This window comes from Melospiza melodia, chromosome 4 (assembly GCF_035770615.1).
Source record: "Melospiza melodia melodia isolate bMelMel2 chromosome 4, bMelMel2.pri, whole genome shotgun sequence".
Classification (NCBI taxonomy): Eukaryota; Metazoa; Chordata; class Aves; order Passeriformes; family Passerellidae; genus Melospiza; species Melospiza melodia.
This window is the reverse complement of record NC_086197.1, coordinates 13788079-13807613: the sequence shown is the minus strand read 5'-3', so window position 1 is coordinate 13807613 and position 19535 is coordinate 13788079. Positions and strand designations below refer to the sequence as shown.

The window sequence follows — 19535 nt, the reverse complement described above, 5'->3', positions numbered from 1 at the left end:
AACTGTGTTTGAACACTAGAGGGCAACAACAGTTTATTAAATAGAATTGACAAGTTATGAGGATTTTTGATGATTTTAAAAAGTTTTAGTAAGATTGGTTTTTTTTAACTTCCCAAACTATGGCTATTTCATTGCAGAAAAGTTTTATAGGAAAGGTTTTTGTTTATTGAAAAGGGTTTGGGTGGAGGATTATATACACACATTTTTAAAACTTTTTACTGCATCATATAACATAGAAGACAACAAAACTAAGCATATTCTCTATTTTAATAACATTGAATCAGGTTGCATTATTAGTCATGTATTGGCATTTCCAGTTAACAGAGAAAGAGAGAGATTTCCCATCATCATTCTTTTGAATATGATGATTTATTAAATGCACTTTTGGAGCTTATTTATTTGCCTGGATAATGCACTTGTATTATGAATCAAAAAGGAGCGAGACAAAGTAACTAAAAAAGTCCACCCAGTTTGTTATGCTTTCCAACATTAAAACTTCTGTGCACTCTTCTATTTTTCCACTGACATCTCCTGTGGTCTTCACTGTGCACCACCCATGGAAGTGGATCATTAATCACCACGCTGTGATGACAAGTCTCACATTGGGGTGGCTCTTTCTGGCCATAACCAGTTCTGTTATGGCAGCAGGCCAAAAGCTGGTTGACTTTTGTCACCTGGAGAGTGTCATAAATCCTGTAGCTGCTTGTTTTCTTGTTGCTTTACAGTGCTGAGCAAACATAAGGCATGTAAATATAGACTGCCATGAACAAAACTGTCTTGTGGTATTGTACAGTAAAGCAAATAGCCCAAATTTTGTAACCACTGCAAACAATTGTAAAGAAATAAATTGTAGCTCTACTTGAGATGGATGAGAAGGGTGCAAAGTCCCTCCCTCAAAGGGCAGCAAACAGCATGGTGTGTTCTCTGCAAATAGTGCTTCAGTTCATTTTAACTCCTGTAGGAGCAGGAAAGGCTTACAGTAAGGATTATTTCAAGTTACTAACCAACTAACAAAACCCAACAAACAAGGAAATAAAACCACCAAAAAAAAAAAAAAATTACATGAGAAGACAGTTTCAAAACTGGATTTTGCTTTCCTGCCTCTTGCAAAGCCATCTCAGTGGATTTGAATCTGATGACATGCTTTGATCCCACACTCCATGCTGATAAAAACGTGGAGTTTAAGGTGCCAGTTCTGCAGTCAGCAGTTCCCAGGCAGTGTCCATCACACAGAGAGCTCTGCTCCTGTGGACTTCTTCCTGTCACCCTCCTGAAATGGGCCTGGACAGCTGTGCTCTCCCTGTGCATTACTTATCCTCTCACACAGGTAATGCACTTCTCCACATTAATTCTCAGTGAATTCCTGTTCACTGGTAGTTGGCTGCATCCCCTCATCCTTGAAGTCCAGATGCTTTCCCAATGTCTTGATAGGTATGTCCCCTGAAGGGCTAGGAAATATTGAACATGGATATATTGAACATTTTCCTTCCTCTTCAGAAAGCCTACACTCAATCTCACAGTCTAAATTTGCTTTTTTTCCTTTAGGTCTCTACACTTCTTGAGGATGTCAAAGCACAAAGCATAAAAATGCTGCTCTTTGTCACCTGTGTGTTTGGTATTATAAACAATGCATAAAAGTATTTTTAACCTTCACTACAACTATGCTGTATCACTATTTCCTGTATATTGGCTCACTTAATTAAAAAAAAAAAAGGTGTGAGGGCCATGCATTACTTTTCTCTTTTTCTCTTACTCCTCTCCTACCAGCCTATAAAATGTCATTTTTGTAAGAGGCAAGAGTTTAGATATGGCATGTTCAAGCTGTTCTGATCCTTTTTCTTTTTGGTTCACTTTGTTTTAATAGAAAATTGATGAAGAAAATTGAAAATTCTGTCAGACCAATAATATCCAGGAGTAGTAATAAGATAATTTGTGCATGCTGCAGAAGCCTGCAAACATTTCCACCCAACAGTGGGCTTATACAGCTAAAGCCAGCATCAGTTGGAATCAGCTTAGCCAAAGCTGACTCATTTTACCCTCTTTTCTTGGAAAGGCTTTTTAGCTCTCCCATGTAATGCCAAAGAGTCTGCTGTAGTCTCTGGGGTGCACAGGCTGAAAGCAATGGGTGCCTAAACCAGAAATGTCAGAGGCAGAAATTCGACAAGGCCAAGTGTCTGCAAACATTTTTGTCTCCTATCTTCAAGTGGTTTTGGTCTGTGGTTCCCATTGTTTTGGGTTTTTAACTGTGGTGACTGGAACACCTTTTGCTATACTGAATTATTTGCTGCTACAGTGTACCTTAGGCCACACATATACTAGCTGTTTCCTCCTGTTAAAGTGGCAGGATTCTTAAACCACAAGTGAAGATAGGACTCTAAATCATAGTTCCTTTCAACACTTTTAGAGCTTTGGTTATCTTGAAAGAAAAAAGTGTTTTGGGAAAATAGCACTTTAAATGTATTGTTAAAAAAAAAAAAAAAGATTTCTTAATATGCTGAGATTAAATGGGGATTTTGCTCTGTGTAAGCCCTTTTCAAATGGTTGTAAAGGTATTAGATTTTTCACAACTGCAATAAGGAAAAAAAATAGTAGAAGTTGCATTAACTGCAAAGCTCTGACACTGAAAAAGGCATTGGAAGGAGCTTTATTAGCCAGGGCTATTCAGACACAATTCCCTGTCTTTTATGCAAAGATCCATGTGACCAAATACTATCTTTGTGGTTTTGACTGGGGGTAGGGTAGAAAAAAGGAAGGATGAGGAATGGATTGGGTAACCTCACTCTAATCACTGTTTCTTCTTGAAAGGAGAAAATATAATCTAATTATTCCAAAATATATTATCTTTCAATAATGTCTTCATAGCAGCCACTACTTTTTAAATAAATATATTTGGGAACTGGGTCTTACTTTCTCTGAGTATTCCTTTGTCATTTATCTTCATTTAGTTGCCAGCTATATTGGAAGAGCATTTACTGAAATCTACACTGCCAGGAAATTATTCAAAGAACTGATGAAAATGGAAAGGCAGTGAATGACACTTCAGCTCTGTATAATTGCCTCTTCTATCCCCTCATCACATGCAGGATGAGTTACAGGCCATAAGCCACAGAAACCTTTATAGATGCAGCCACTGCAAGCTTAAGGACCCACATGAATTCCTGTTTTAACAGGCAGTGCCTTGTGATTAGTTGATTTAAAGACTTTAAGAATTTTATTCCTTAAAGTTTACTCCTGCAAGAGTGATATCAATCTTTAGGGCATTCACAATAACTTTTATGATAGACTGGATATATTTCATGCTGTTTTTTCCGACCTTGAAACATTTCCCACAGTGAAATATAGAATTTGTCAAATCCAGTGTGAGTAATAGCTCTGAATTGTCAGAGGCATCCCTCTTCCTCTGAGAGACCCTGGCTAATGGTAGTTTAATGAAAATGTTACCAAGAATATGCCTTCATCTTCATTTTTAATAATTAATTTATTCATCAATTAAGAGTATAAGAAAGATTTGGGTTTTCCTTGAAGTAATAATTGTTCCAACATCTTGCATTTGTGTGGCCTTACCTTACAAATCACGTAGAAGAAGAGCACTTCATAAAATATTGCAGACATTAAACCTAGAGATTAACCATTAGAGGGCAATCTTTCCTGCTCTGAGGAACTCAGCATGGTTTTCTAGCCTATTTTGAGAGCTTGACTGACAGCTCATAAAAACAACACCCCTGAAGAGATACCAGGGTTGATGCTCCACATCCACATTCTTGAGGTGCTTAGTGTCTTTGCTGAATTGCAGACTAATTTATATATGAACATAAAAATTAAGATAATAATATCAACAAATATAACATGAACATGGCCATAAATATGAAATACAAATAGGAAATATGAATATGACTCTTCCTCACAAAGTCTGAGTGAAGAGGAATGGTTTCTTTTCTTGCCATACACTGCACTCTGTGGTAGAGTACTTTAGCCCAGAAGTGGCTACTGCAGGTGGAAAATGAGCTCTTCTCTGCACACCATAAGACATACATAAAGATTGAAAACTGTTGTAGGAAAGACTGCTAATTATTGTGACACAGTGACTTACCTTTCCTGACCATAGGCATAAATTCTAGTCACTAATCCCTGTGACTAAAACGAGTGCAAGAAAATGTACAAGGCTTTACCAGTAACTAATTTTTAAACTTCAAAGGCTGCAGTGCAAAGCAGAATTCTTAAATATTATGCATATTGCAAAATGCTGAAGGGGTTTGAAAGGGGGTTGAAAAGGAAATATTCTTAAATTGTTGTTGCTTAAAAGGCACGCACGTTATGTTTAATAGAGCCCAGATGCTGACTGGTTTTGAAAAGCTGAGCAAGCTAAAACAAAATAGTGTTTTGGTGTCTGTCAGCCTGAAATGTGAGCTCTTTTAAAAGGATGTTTTTGCTGTATCAACATAGCATTAAAGTACTTTACAAATTTTAGAACAGTAACTTTCTCAAATGACATTTTTGTAATATGGCTTTGAAATGTAGCCACAGCTAAATATTCCTGAGGAAAGTCTTGGACTTGCCCTGTGGTCTGGTGGTGGGCAGTGCCAAATTAAAATCAGAATCCTGCATGGTTCACACTAAAAAACATGGCTGCTGAAGAAGGGTATCCTCAGGCAGTGCTATTTTCAACTCCCTGGGAGATGGGAGAGGAGAAAAGAGGTACTAGGTAGACAGCCTGACCTTGAGTGCCCCATCAGCAGGAGTCCAAACACTCCTCCAAAGTCACAAAGAAAATGCCCAAGCCTTCCAGGTCATCTTATTTCATATTTCCCTGTGGGGATATTGCTGGATTTCTGTTGGACTAGCTTGCCTGTATGGGCTGCTGAACTCAAGCACCTTCTCCTCTGTGAAGTTTTTGTTGCAAGGATTTTTTTTTAGCCACAAAGAAATACAGTTCTCATCCTGGGCACCAGGCAACCTCTTCTGGTAGAGAAGATGGGAAAGAAAGAATGGGGGGAGAGGGAGAGTTGGGGGAATAATAAAATAGTACTGAAATGCAAGGAGAAAATGCAACTCCATGTGTGATAAAAAAGGGGAATTTGATGGGAAAATTGCCCAAGAATTAGTGGAAGTGATAATTTTTGCTGTGATTTGGTTGTGGTGATAGTAATGGCAAAAAACAAGTCAGGTTTGATGCTTGGAGAAAATTGCTGTACTAGAGAGATGACTCTCTGTTCAAAGAAATCTGCTTATAAGGCACCTATACCCTGGTAAAAAGGTGCAGTTCTTATGGCACGGGAGGAAAAGTGAGGGGAAAAGTATCAATGCTTGTGGTTGAACTTCAAGAGGGAAAACATGATCACTGAGGGGGTGATTCTGCTCTCATGAGACCCCACCTGGAGTCCTGCATCCTGCTCTTTGCCTCCTCACATAGGAGGGATGTGGACCTGCTGGATCCAGAGGGGAGGCACAAGGATGAGCTCGGGTCTGGAGCCATAAATGAGAGAGTTGGGGTTGTTCAGCCTGGAGAAGAGGAGGCTTCAAGCCTTCTAGAGCCTGAAGGGGGCTTACAGATGGAGAGGGGCTTTTCACTAGGGCATTAGTGGGAGGACAAGGGAGAATGGCTTCCAACTGGAAGGAAGAAATTCTTTATTATTCTATGATCTGATCCTGAAGAAGGAATGCTGTGGTGAACCCATTGCTCTCTTGGAATAGCATAAACTGTGTCAGACATTTCTATCACATTTATTAGAACTGGCCTTGTTTTGAGGAAGAGTTGGATGAAATATTTTTGTTTATAAAAACTGTATGACCTAAGCAATGTGGCAAGATGATGATGATGACATCACAGTTTAAGGTGTCCTATTTTATTCTGTGAAATGCTTGTAACAGGCATCATTGGATGGCAACATTACATCCCATTTCCCCAGCTCCTGTGCTGCAGACTTTCCTGCTGAGGGCATGAGGGCTTGAGCTTGAGTTTCAGTATGAAACCCTGGCCCTTTTGAAATCAGTGAGAACTTCACCATTGCCTTCAGAGGGAGCAGCATTTCAGCACGCTATGCCCATTAATTCTTGTGGAAACATTCCGTGAGAAAGCTAATTATGATAGTGGCTTCTGTGATGTGGGCAGCCACAAATTCAACTGCTGAGCATCCATCTTCTTCTAACAGCTTTTGCTCATTAGGGACTTTGGTTCTGGTTCTACAGAAGATCCCACTGACTCCACTCAAACTCAGGGCACAGCTCAAAAGCAGAGGGACTTTGGCAGTCACTGCTGGTTTCATGAGCTCTGGCTGCTGTCCCTTGCTGTCCTGAGAGCTGACACAACTCCTCGTGAAGCTGGGCCACCAACTAAACCAGGGAACTTGCCCAAGTTTAAAAATAATCCCATGAAAACTCTTGTGTCATCGAGCCACCATCCAAGTTCAGAGGTAAGAGCTGTCCAGGTTTCTCAGCCTCAGCTGGATTTGAGTCAGCAAACCAAGGCTTCTCTTTCTAAGGTGAATGAAAATAACTGTGACCAACAAGGGGAGCTTCTTACTAAAATAAAAGAGACATTCTCTCTCCAGTTACTTTGACTTTAAACTCAAATAAAGGAACATAATCACCTCAGAGAAATCATGCCTGTTGGAGGCTTTTTGTGTGTGGCAATCTTGTCTCCTATTTTACTTTGTAAAAGCCTCTGCTATGAAGGTAATGCTACATGGATGAATTAGAAGTAAAGCTGACAAACACTTAGGAGATAGACTTGGTCTTGAATTCTAAGCACTGATGGGGACAAAGGTTCAAAAAAGACCATTTTTGCAGGGTAGTGATCAATGGCGCAGAGTCCTGATGTATCTCAGTGACAAGTGGTGTCCTTTAGGAGTCCACATTGGACCAGAGTTCTTTAAATATCTTAATTAATAACAGATGAAGGGATTGAGTGTGCCCTCAGCAGGTTTGCAGATGACACCAAGCTGAGGGTGCAGGGACACACCTGAAGGACAGGCCAGTCCACAGGGACCTGGACTGAAGTGGCCCATGGGAAGTGGAGTCTCAGCACAGGAAAGACATCAGCCTGTTGGAATGAGTCCAGAGAAGGCCAACAAGATGAATAAAGGGATGGAGCAGCTCTGCTGTGAGGAAAGGCTGGGAGAACTGGGAATGTTCATCCTGGAAAAGAGAAGGCTTCAGGGAGACTGTCCTGCTCCCACCCAATTGGGTTAATTTTTGTAGTAGCCAGGAGAGGTCAAGGCAAGGACATGGAAGTTATCCTGACACCTTCTGTCAGTGCTGGGGGTGAGGGGAAGGGAGCTCTTCTGAGGAGAAGGGGGTCCTTCCTACTTAGTGGAGTAACTCCTACTTAGTGGAGTAACTAAGTTGAATAGAGAATTGGGGAGGCCCAGGTTCTGAACCAGAGGGAACAATTTATTGTCTGTTGTTGAGGCTACTGCAGTGAGCAAGAATGTTTCTTCTTTGTACTCTCTGTCATTACTAGAGTGCTGTTACTGTTAATTTTCTTATCTCATCTCTGTTTCCAGTGAATTGTTGTTATCCCAACCCATGATCTTTGCCTTTTGTGCCTCCAATTCTCCTCTCCATCCTGCTGCAGAGGGGAAAAGGGATTTGGGGGAGTGAGTGACAGTGCATGGGTTGGAGAGTCTTGGTAGGAGCACCATTCCTAAACCATGACAGTGACACAAATGGCACCTTCCAGTGCCTGCAGGGAGCCTATGAGAAAGATGAAGAGGGACTATTTACAAGAACATACTGTGACAGGACAAGGGTGAATGGCTTCAAACTGAAACAGGGCAGATCTAAGTCAAACATCAGGAAAATCTCCTCTGTGAGGGTGGTGAGGCCCTGGCACAGGGTGCCCAGAGAAGCTGTGGCTGCCCCATCCCTGGAAGCATCCAAGGCCAGGCTGGACTTAGACTTGGGAGCAAGCTGGGACAGTAAAAGGTATTCCTGCCCATGGCAGGGGGCTGGACTGTTCTTTAAGGCCCCTTCCAATCCAAACCATTCTGTGATTCTGTGATCTTATGATACTTGGGCTGGAATAAACAGAGGAGGATTCTAGGCTGTGGGGAAAGGGGCTAGGCTAAGGGAGGTGAAGCCAATAATCATTAACTGGCCTAGAGGAAATCCAAATAGGAAAGGGTTTGAATTATAGAAAAATGGCAAAATGCACCAGTGATAGCATATAAATGTTCAAAAGCTAAAAATAAAACCAGTCAGCTTGGGCAGCAGGGAAGATTCCTTGAAGAGTCAGAGCAACCAGGCAGGGGATCAGGCTCCCAAGGGAGATAGTCAAGGCACCAGAGTGTTTCCAGCAGAAACAGATAAGATGTGAGAGGGAATGGCATGTGGAGAAATGTGGGTTTGTGATGGAGGGGTGCAGGCTTGAGGTTCTCCCCAGCTGTGCACTGTATGATTAAGATACAAAGAATTCATTACAGATCTGCCATACTTCTCAAGAGGTTAATGACAGATTATGCAACACTGTGAGTATGGAAAAAGTATAAGGAAACACTGTGAGGGGAAAAAACCCCTAACCCCAAATCAACAACAACTTCATTTTCCTTTTAAAGGGTGAAAATAAATATAAAAGTGTGCTTCTTTTGCATGCTCCTACAAAATCCAGAGGTGACAAACAAGGATTGGACACAGGTTCTCTCTTCTCCAGGGTACATTTTTGTATGGCAAGTCTTCCCATCCATTATCCACGTGGATCTTACTAATTTTGCTAATTCTCCCAGCTGACAGCACAGTAACAGAGGGGGCTATTTCACCCAGCAGACAGTCAAGGACAAATTTTGTAATGTAGACCTGGCCTCAGGCAGATATTGCTGTTGAGCTGAATTGTTTACATTTTCAAAAAAAAATTTTTTTTGCAACCTTGAAGGTTGGGAATACACTTCATTTTAAAGAATCCTTCTGTTTTCTTCTATTTTAAAAATTTTTCCCCAGTAAAAGCTGAGAGTCTGATAATATCACATGACATCAGGAGACCTTCAGAGTCAGCCTACAATGCCCAGGCCTTTAATCTGGCCCAGATGTTATCTCCTACTGTAATAACGAGAAAGTCTATGAAAATATATGTTGAACGCATAAGACGGTAAAAGTTAAATGTTTCTGTGAGTTTCTAATAGTCCTGAAAATTATACTGATTTTGGAATGGAAGTGCCTCAAATGTTGCTCTAAGTTGTTCTGCTCCATGCCATTATTCTACTCACCAGCTGTCACATTCTGTGAGGGAGGGAGACTGGGATGTAGACGTCTAGACTGAATGAAAACCTTGAAATCATGAAGATTTTCTCATCTAGAGGAAATGCAAGAAAATTGCATTTTACATTGTTTATTAGGAACAAACAAAGAAGGTAAGGAGGGAAGTTGTTTTTTTTTCCTTTCAATTGGGGGTGTATTACAAAATCTGAACTATGCAAGAGGGGAAAAAGACTACGTTTAAACTCATATTATTGGTAACACTCCAGCAGCCCAAACCCAACCCACCACATTTAATTTAGCAAGGGGGACGATAACGCAGGGCACCCCCAAAATCTCTGGGAAATAAATCACGCATCATTACATCAGCCGGGCGGCAATTCCTGCTGATAAGGAACGCCTGCTCCCTGTGCTCCGGGAAAGGCCGGGATTTATCGCTTTTCAGCCCGCACACCGGGGGGACGGACCGTAACTTCATCCTGCCTGCCTGCCGCCCCCCGGGCCATGCTCCGGGATTACGGCCCGTCCCGGGACGGGGATGGGGATCGGGATTGGGATCGGAGCCTTTGTGCTGCCGCTCGGACGCCGCCGCAGCTCTGTGGCAGAAAGTAGTCCCGTCCTCACGGGCCAGGGCTGAACGCATCGCAGGCGGCGGAGGGGGCGAGGGGAGGCAAAGTAGTCCCGCTGGAATGCGGCTGCCCCCCAGCTCGCCCCGTCCCTGCGCTCGGGGGGTGCCGTGACCCCGCTCGCCTCTCTCCCTTAGGGAACCCCCCCGGGCCGCGCTTCCCGCCGGGGTTCTGCCGGCTGCGGAGCTGCCGGGGGTGTGCGCGATCCCGCCCGGGAGAGCAGAGCTGCGCGCCCCCGCCCCTCCGCTCCCGCCCTCCCCGACGGGAGCGGTGCCGGGGGGCGGGCGCTGCGCCGGGAGCCGGCCGGGCACGGCGCGGGAGGAGGAGGAGAAGGAAGAGGAGGAGGAGGAGGAGGAGGAGGAGGACTGTATCCCTGCGCCTGTGCGCGCCCGGCGGAGGCGGAGGGGTGGATGGGGGAAGGAGCGCGGCGGTCGCGGTGAGGCGGCAGCAGCAGCAGCAGCCGGCATGGAGGGCAGCGCCCGCTCCCGCGGCGGCATGCCGGGGCCGGTGGCCTGCTAGGGACCGGCGAGGGGCGATCTCCGCGGCCGCCCTTCCCCGCCTCCCGCCCTCCCCTTCCCCGCCGCCTCCCCCGCCCGCCTGGAAGCATGAACTGGCAGCGGAGGTGCTGCTCCCCGCCGCCGCCTCCCCGCCGGTGAGAGCGAGGAGGGAGGGAAGATGGGGGCCGTCCTGCGCAGCCTACTCGCCTGCAGTTTTTGTTCCCTGATGCGAGGTGAGCGGGGCGGGTGGCGGCGGGAGGGGCAGGGGGAAAGTTGCCGGGTTGGTGGCGAGGGGCCATGTTTGGGCGTGCGGGAGGGGAGCGGCGCGGCCTGGCTGCCGGCGGGGCGCGGGGCCCGGCGCGGGGGCAGCGCTCCCTCCCTCCCTCCCGGCCGCCGCCGCCTCCCCGGCGGCTCCTGAGCAACTTCCCGAGCCGCGCCGGGAGCAGCCCGCCCTGCCAGCGGCCACCGGCCGCGTCCCGAGCCGCCCCATTGTTGTTTTCAAGTTTTCCCTTTTCCTTTTCTTTTTCCTTCTTTTATTTTTTAAGGATCCCCCTAAAGTATCGCACGCTCCCGCCGTGTCTCCCTGCAAGCCCGGCGGTCCGTGGGCACCGGCGGCTCTGGGCAGAGCTCGGCCCCGCCGGTGCCGGGCTGGTCCCGCTGTGCCCGTGGCCGGGCTGGCCCCGCTCAGCCCCCGCCGTTCCGTCGTGCGGGGAGCGCGGAGCCCCCGCGGGCTCGGCCGCGGAGCGGGGAATGCCCGGGAGCCGCTGCTGGAGCTCCGAGCCTCGCCCCGCAGCCTGGGCAGCAGGGAAGGCTCGGCTCTGAGCTCGGCCGGCGCTGCGCTGGGACTTGGGAGAAGTTTGTGTTTCGCCACGGATGTTCACGCAGCTTTAAAGGAGCAGTCGAGTGCCTTACGAGGGGATGTTACTTAAAGTAGCTGAGGATTTTGCTCCAACAAAATTTCTTATCTTACAGGACACGCTCTGAAAGAAAACAGGATTTTTATTTATTTATATATTTTTTAAAATGCTGTAGACCTAACTACAGTAACTATTATCTCTGTTCAGTCTTTCTGGGAAGAAATCATCTGTGGTGCTTGCATACATGATGTTTCTGTTTACTTGATTTGGACTTTTTTCATACTAGATGGGCAAGAGATTAACTGCTAACAGTTAATCAACCACATTTTGGTTTAGAGAGTTCCTCCCCATTAGAGTGTTTTGATGAAAGTTAGTCTAAAGGTGGGGTAGGTTGAAGTAAGTGCTCAGCTTCCAGTTGCTCAGTAATCTGGAAAACAAAGATTTTCATCTCATCCATAGCCTTTTTTTTTCCACCCTGTGCATCTGTTTGCCATATTGTATCCTGTTTGCAGAGATACAAATATACTTATTTAAATGGCATGTGTAACTTTTCATACTTACATTGTGGCTGTTAAACCCCAAATTTCAAAAGTTAAGTTGGCTCTCCAGTATAGGGAGAAACTGTTTCCTGATTAGTTTATTTTAATAAGTAACAATCATAACCCATGCTTAATATGCCATGTATTTGGCTTTAATTTGATGTTCAGTCTAATTCAAATGACAGCCCAGAAATAGCTGTTGTTTGTGATATCACAGAATATTGTTACAGTAACTTCTGAAATTAACCTCAAAATAGTGGCATGTGCTTTTGCAAATTTTTGTATATTTCATGCTTAATGGGACACTTTGAAGAAGCGTTAAGTCTGTAAATCATATGGCTGTCATTCCTTTTCTCATCTCTCACCTCTGTCTATTTCCAAGGACATTTGTATCCCAGCAGCATTTCTGTTTCTTCTGTGTTCATGGTGCCCTGCTGTTAGCTTGCCTACCTGAAGTTGTAATCCTCTGTTTGTGACACGACAGTAATTTTCCTACTGGCTAATTGTTACTTTAGATAGAGATAAACAGCAGGAACAGCTGAACCGTGAAGAAACAAAAATCAAATTTTAATGCACACATCCTCCCTAATAAACAGCATCTGTGCAAGTGGAGTAGGCTGGAGTAAGATGTGTTGAGTTCAGGAGAGGTGTCAGCAGTTCCTTAATGAGGCAGAGGCAGTGCCAGCATGAGTATGAATAAGCTCATACATGAAAGTAGAGCTGAAGTTAGGAAGTTCACTGTTTAGCTTGTGAATTCAGTGCTGTAGAGGCTGACAGTGCTGGAGACAGAAACCCAGCAAATGCAGTGGCGTGTGTTTGTGGGTTGCAGCATCCTCTCTCTTCCAGAGCCAGCCTCCCATTCTCATAGAAAAGGCAAATGGACAAAGGTTTATGACAGCTGAGCTATTATTACTCTGAAGAAACTCTGCTAATTTGCTTACCTGTCTAGAAAGGAAAAAAATCAGTACCTGGAAATGCATTAGGACTTGAAGAAGTTTGGAGCTGTTACTGGCTAGAAATTGATGCACAGGGCGAGGCACCTGTCTCAAAAATCATCCAAGGACTGCAATAAACCAGATCCTACTGATGATGTTTGAATTTCTGGGACAGGAGGTTACCATTAGGACAGCATGCTGTGGAGGTTCTGTGGTTTGGGCTTGGGGTTTTTTTAATGTTCTAGCTGCTAGAAGAAAGATGTCCCTGGTCTCTTCTCTCCTTTTGGCCCATGGTTTGATTTGGGAGATTGGGCTTCCACCCCTGACCGACAGTGAAGTCACTCCCTCAGGGTATTCCAGAGCAGTGGAGTCAGAGCTGCTCCATGGCACTCTGAGGTGTTCTTCAGGACAGCTCTGAAAGCAGTGAGAGAGAGAATTGTTAAATAACTGACAGCTGCAGAGAGGCAAGAGCAGTGTCATCATATCTGTCAGGACACTGCAGATAACTGTGGAACTGAGGTTTCAACTTTTTAAAAAGTGCTAAATAGAGTTCTTCCTCCACAGTGTTCATGGCTTGCTTTCTTCCTGAAATAGCTCTCCAGTCAGTGTGCAAGTGCTGCTTTGTTTTGGCTTTAAACCCTGATCATGCAGGCAGTGTATAAAGCTCTTGCTTGAATAGAAATCTTATAAAAGATATTTGTAAAAACTTACTGAATGTTGCAGGCCTCTGTGTTTAGGGTCAGATAGTGAAGAAATGAAAATGCCTTTTTGGTAATGGGTATTTTCAAACTATGCTTTCCTAGAGTTCAGAAGAGAATTTGTTTGAATCCATTATTATTGTTGTAATATTGTTACTGTTTTAATCTGTTAATCCATTGTTTCTGTTTTCATAAACAGATCCTTTGTTTTTTGTTTTGTTTTTTTAAGATCCATTTGCATGTTGTTTAGAGGAGTTTAATGTTCAAAACTTTGCTATACTTTGGGGCTGTGTGCACATATTTTTCTACCAGAAGTCAGAGAAGGGGATAAAGAATAGGTTGTCACTCCTGAAGCACTCAGGTTGGAGACCAGATGTGGCATTTCCAGGTGGAGCTGTGTTTTTGCATTCAGGTGAAGGAAGGGTCTCTTCACCTAGAGACTGTACAATACTATGGCAGTAAGACTTGCAAATATTTTTTTTAATAATCATGGTCTGTTTCTGCTTCCAAGCTTGAATCAACCATTTTCTAGTCATGTTTCTTCATTGTATGATTCCTCAGAAATCAGTGTGCCCTTGTCTGCCATTTTCCTCTTTCATCTTTTCATAGAATAGTCTAAAATTAGTGTGATCTAAGGTGTTCCTAAATCCACTATTAATTTTACAGTTCTTTCAATTGCATCTCTGTGATACAGTTTAATTATCATCAGATTGCTTTGGCTTTTATTTAAAACTGAAAAATTAGGACTTAAAAAGTTTGATGGCAGTTTTTACTGTCTTGGAGGTGAGGTAAAGTAGCATTTTTGACAAGATATAGGGAAGTTCTGAAGGTATAGGGAAGGTCTGGTCAGGGTTTATGCAGGTAAAGGACTTCTTGTATCCTTCAGCATGAGTTATGTGAAGGTATTCATGTGGAAAGCTTTGTTTTTGTTTCACAGCAATATTGGTTAGAGGGGCATGAACTGTATTCATGTTTCCTTTTTCCCTAGAGTGTTGCTTCAATCTGCATTCCCAGAGTTTTAGGTAAGGAATTTGGCTATGAGTGATAGAATATGTAGAAGGGTTTTGTTTTTGTTTTATTTTGTTTTAAAGGATTGGGCATATAGGAACCTTTCAAGCTCTGTCTTTGGGAGCTGGAGAAATCTGATTCCTCTGGACATTTGTAATTCACCTTTAAGATGATGTCACATTTCAAAAATGCCAGCTTCAAAAATATCTGCTACAGTGCATGTAATATGGGACTTACTTTTTAGTTTAAACCAACTATTTTTGAAGTGAAGATACTTTTTCTTCCCTCTGAGGGAGTGGGCTAGGGCAGGAAAACAGGGAGAAAATGGTCTCAGTTTCTGGTTTGTCACCATTCATCTCCTCTGGTAGCAAGTCTGCAGATATATTCTATATTCAAAGAATATTACTATGTTCTTTGTCCCCCACATATTTAACCTCATTAATTTCCTAAGAAATGTTAAATACTTGGGCTGCTTTGCTGATGCTATCTTCCAAAGCTACTTGTACTGTAGGGAGGGGTCCATGTTACTGTTTGTGGTGCCAGAAGTGCAGTTGGAGCTGAAGCTTTGTTGCACACTCCTGCTTCTGGCTGAGCTGGTGGCTCTGCTGGGTCTGGGAGCCTGCTCATCTCCTCTCCAGCTCTCTTGGGGAGCCTTCATGCTTCAGCCCCCTCACCTGAGAGCTTTGGGCAGAATTTAGGTTGATAGGAATTTCCCTCAGATGGACTTGTAGCAGTCAGAGGTGTAAGTTGCTTAGAAAGATGTGGAGGGGATGCAGCTGCCCTGCAGGCTTCAGGGATGGTCTGTTCATGTTCACAGATTGTGCTCCCCACTTAAAACTGAGCCCTGGAGTTTTAAAAGCTGTGGCTCAGCAAGGGTGACTGTTGGTGTGTGCACATGAGGTTTGGGATGAGCCAGCAGTGATTCCACTCCTTCTGTGCCAAGCACTTTGTAGTGATGACTCTTCCAAAGTGTAATTGCTGTTCAGTGAACGAAGTGCTCTCCTAATAACCTTTAGTTTTTCAGCTCACACATCAGGTGTGGCTTCAGAGTATGTACCACTTGCAGAGCTACAGAATGCACAGTGCTCCAAACAAAGAGGCTGTGTCATTCTTTTGTGGTAATTGTCTAAGGCTTGAAAGGGGAAAGCTTTGGATCTTTAACAGATTATTAATAAATGCTGGGTATTGACATCCTAAATATTAATAATTTCCAATTTATATATTTACCAGGCAAGCTGACGTAGAGAGCCTTCATTAAACTCTCTAGATATCCTTGTAGTTTATAAATATTTATGTCAGGACATTCACAATGTGAAAGGCTTGCTGTTTGCTCCACATGGACAAACTTGCTCAGAACACAGTGCTTGCATTTGCAAGTAGAAATGATCTTGTTGTCATTTCTGCTTTTGGATATATTCTCTGGTGAAATGGTTATGAAAATAGGGTGGGGTTTTTGTCTCATTATTATCTTGCTAGAGACCTTTTGATTTCCATGTAGTTGGAACAGTTCCCCACCAATTTTGAAATGGAGTCAAACATACCAGTGTATGAATAGAATGGGAATACTGTTAATACCTTTGTTTGTAATACCTTATTTTTAATAGACTTTTAAGAAACTAACCAAAGTCTAGGTTAAAAGAGGCAATGCTTTAGTTAGTAAAACTTTGCTTCCTTTGCAAAATGTTATAAACTACTTAGAGATAGAAGCATGATAGTTTAAAAGCTGGAATGCTTTTTGAGCTTCAGTATTTATAAGGAGAGAACAATAAGGAAATGTTTTTAGTATAAACAGACATGGAAAATGGCAACATTAATACAGATTTTTTTAGTATCTTGTTACAGGATCACATTACCTAAATAGAATTACTCCCTTGTGATATAATCAATGCAGCAATAATGGGATTATAGTGTTAATTCTGTTTATGAGGGCCATGTGTGAGTTCTTGATGTCCAATTTGAAAAGTAATCATATTTGAGACAGAAAATTTTAATCAGCTAGCTATATAATTTTGCATAATCAAAAATGGTTTGTTTTCTTCTCTATGATACCTTTATATTTTTCCTGTTATTCCTCCCCTCTCTGCCCAGTTAGTTCCCAGAGGAAAAATATAGTTTGTGTGTAGTGTGCTGAGGTTTTTAACCCATTTGTGCCTCTAGAATTCCTTAATAACGAAGATTCCCCTCTGTCCATTGTCAGTTCAGGCTTATAGAAAGTAGCTGATGTTTGCTGGCATTCTGGAAGTTAAGGATATGTGGAAAGTAACAGAAGTTTAAGGTATTATAGGATTTTAAACTTTATTCCCTTAGTTGTTCTATCAAAGCAGGGAATAAAACTCCTACTTATACTCATAGTATTAGTTAAAATTAAATTAATTACAGTGTTAATTAAAATATTAACACTTTGGAAATCCAAGAATCCTCTTGTCCACGCACAGATTAATAGAGAAAGAATAATAGAGGAGTAGGAATTTGTAGCCCTTGTATCTTATGAGGTCTTTGTAGACCTTATAAGATACAAGGTCTACAAATTATAAGACCTTGAGTCTTACTATGTCCATTTAGAAAATGCAATGATGTTCTTATAACTCAAAAACGTAACTGAATCTCAGCAGTTACCCTTTTACCCTGTAGGTAATGGTAAAAGGAGTAATGTAATTCCAAGTTGGGTGGGTTTGTATATATGGGTTTGTTTGTTTTTCTTTTGAATTTCCAGAATGAGTCCTATTCAATTTGAAAAAGACAAGGTCATTCACCTTTTCCAAGGGATCCTGCATATATATGTGTGTGTGTGTTTTCATGGGGTGGTTTGTTTGTTTTTTTTTCCTATGTGTCATTACATCTAATGTAAGCCTGTTGAACATTTGACATTAGTAGTGCTGGGATATTAAAAGTATGAGAGTTACAAGTATGCTACAATAGTTATTTCACAAAATAAAAATTGAATGTGCAATAATTCTCAAAATTACTGAAGTATGTGCACATCTTTCCTTACCTATTAAAACCAATCCATAACTATTCATTCTAAATGGGGTCTTTTGTGCTAAATTCTATGTTCCTACTTTACAGCAACTTCCTGATAGTGCTTAAAAAATCTAAACTAACAAAAAAATAAAACCCAACAAAACAGAATAAATTAGCTGTTTTGTTTGTTTTCATTTTTATCTGGTGAGACAAACTGCCACACTTCAGGAAATATTTTTTGAGTATCTTTTAGACTGCTGTGCAACCTTGGATAAATTGTTGGAAGAGTCATCTGAGAGTATTCATTGCCTGTGAGCTTCTTGTCAGTGTGGAGAAAAGCCTTGTTTGTTGGAAGGGTGCTGCTGCTGAGGGTGTGAATTCTTTGATCCATTGGAACTAAGAGCAGTTGGGGTAAGACCCCATGGCTTGGGCTGTCCCCATGTGCTTGGTTTACACTCCAGCAAAGGAGGTGAGTGACTGAGAGTGACACTTCCAGGCCATTCCTGACTGGATTGCACCCTCAAACATGAGCTGTTTAGGCTGGAACACATCATGAGCTGCAATTGCTCCAGAGTAGCAACAAACCTTGGGGCATTCCCACCTGTGTCTTGTGGCCTTTAGCCTTCCTAGCATTTGGGAAATGGGCTCCAGCTGTCCCAGCAGCACAGTGTTGTCTCAGTGCTGTCCTTCAGTGGAGTGACTCAGCTTCAACAGCTTCCTGAGGAATATGGTCAAGGCTTTTGGCTTGTTTGTCACTGTTAGGAAAAGGAGCACTGTAGGAAAAGGTGGTGCCAGAAGGAGTGAAGGGCAGTATTTTGTTTCAGTGTGATCCAGTTCTCCTCCCTTAGTTTAGACTGCAGAATGCCATCTCTGCTGAGATGTGGGACTCTCCTTGGTGGAGCCCAGCAAGGCCTTTCTGCAGGAGCAGAGGTGCTTTTAACTCACATTTTCATTAAACAGATCATGTCGATTTAAACATGGGTGTTGCCTGTAGAACTGGGGAGCTATTGCCAATGTGTGTGGAACTGGAATGACTTCATCTGCAGCCCTGTGTGTTATTCTGACAACTGTTTGAAAGGCTGGAAGAGTGTTGGAGGAAAATTATGAGAACACCTGAGAAAATGAGCTGTATAATGTTGAAGTTCTGCAGACATTAATGTGGATCACGGAAGTACTTGATTGAACATCCCTTCCTGCTTTCCATAGCCTGCAGTTTGCCCTGGAAAGTGCCAGGTCACCTTTATTTTGCTGCTGCTCTGTTACCAGAAGGGTCAGGGAAGAAGATGGTAGTGTGTGGTGATACATTTTAGTAGTGTTTCATGGCAGTGCAGCTGCAAGATGGTGCATCAGCTCTCTGCTCATCCTGTTGTCAGCCAAGTAGATTCAGAATATAAAGTTATAAAAATGTCAGAGCCAAAGTGCTGTGTTCCACCCCCATGAGAGTGCAATCAAAAGAGCTTCAGGACAGGGGAGTCCATGTTACAGAAAGGTGTACAAAAGGTCTCTGTGAGTGTGCTACCTAGCACTGAGAAGAGCCCAGCTCTGGTAATCCTGCTGTGTGGCTCTGTTGCCAGTGGGATGATTTGGCAGGTGATTCCTGCTATTCAGAAGGTTTTTTGCCTGTCATAGGCTGGGACTTCGTGGTGTATTTCAGTGATGAGTGCGTTTGCTATAATCTGGCAGGTCTGTTGGCTTTTTATGCCTGGACCTGGTATTTCTTTGCTTTCCTGAAGTCCTTTTCTGTTTTTTTTTTCCCTCCTCTCATTCTCATGTCTCCATCCTTCTAGCTTTAGTAAGATAATTTTTTCCCTTCATTTAGCAGGCTAGAGGGTGACTTACTGCCTCTGTACCAGCTAGTCCTGCAGGATGTCTTGGTCTATAAGGCTGGTATCTGGCCAAAGTCTGAAAAAAGTAAAGTTTAGTGCAGAATCCAAATGCTGTTGTTGCCTAGCTTGGTGTGTTTGCTGTTGCACTGATATGGCTACTCATCTCCTTCACTGGCCTGCTGCTCTTGTGACCTTTTGAGTTACTATCTGAACATTTAACCTGAGGAATATATTTAAGTTAGCTGAAAAGAGGAGAGAAATTCCTTTCTGCCAAGTTTGGGCTGCCTCATGCTTGTTTACTAAATTCCTTGTTGCCTGCTGTGTCCTGCAAGTTTATTTGTGAGAGTAAGGAGTTTCACAGAGAAGAGTGCTCTCGGTTCACAGTGAAAGTCAGTTAATTAT

The 19535-nt window shown here is 43.0% G+C and overlaps 1 protein-coding gene and 1 long non-coding RNA gene across 4 annotated transcripts in view; one reads left to right on the top strand and one right to left on the bottom strand.

Moving 5' to 3' along the window:
* Positions 1–350: 350 nt before the first annotated feature.
* LOC134417118 (uncharacterized) lies at positions 351–9852 on the bottom strand. Its single transcript, XR_010027506.1, has 3 exons — positions 9654–9852; positions 9198–9283; positions 351–1448 (listed from the first exon to the last, which is right to left on the bottom strand). It is a non-coding gene; the product is annotated as an uncharacterized LOC134417118 (long non-coding RNA).
* A 541-nt stretch (positions 9853–10393) lies between these two features.
* The window catches only part of LRP6 (LDL receptor related protein 6), a 116035-nt gene continuing 106893 nt past the window's right edge, over positions 10394–19535 (top strand). For all 3 annotated transcript variants that reach the window (XM_063153962.1, XM_063153961.1, XM_063153960.1), the window contains exon 1: positions 10394–10542. In XM_063153962.1, coding sequence (XP_063010032.1) covers positions 10488–10542 — 55 coding nt within the window. In that variant the 5' untranslated portion in view covers positions 10394–10487. The remainder of the gene's footprint in view (positions 10543–19535) is intronic.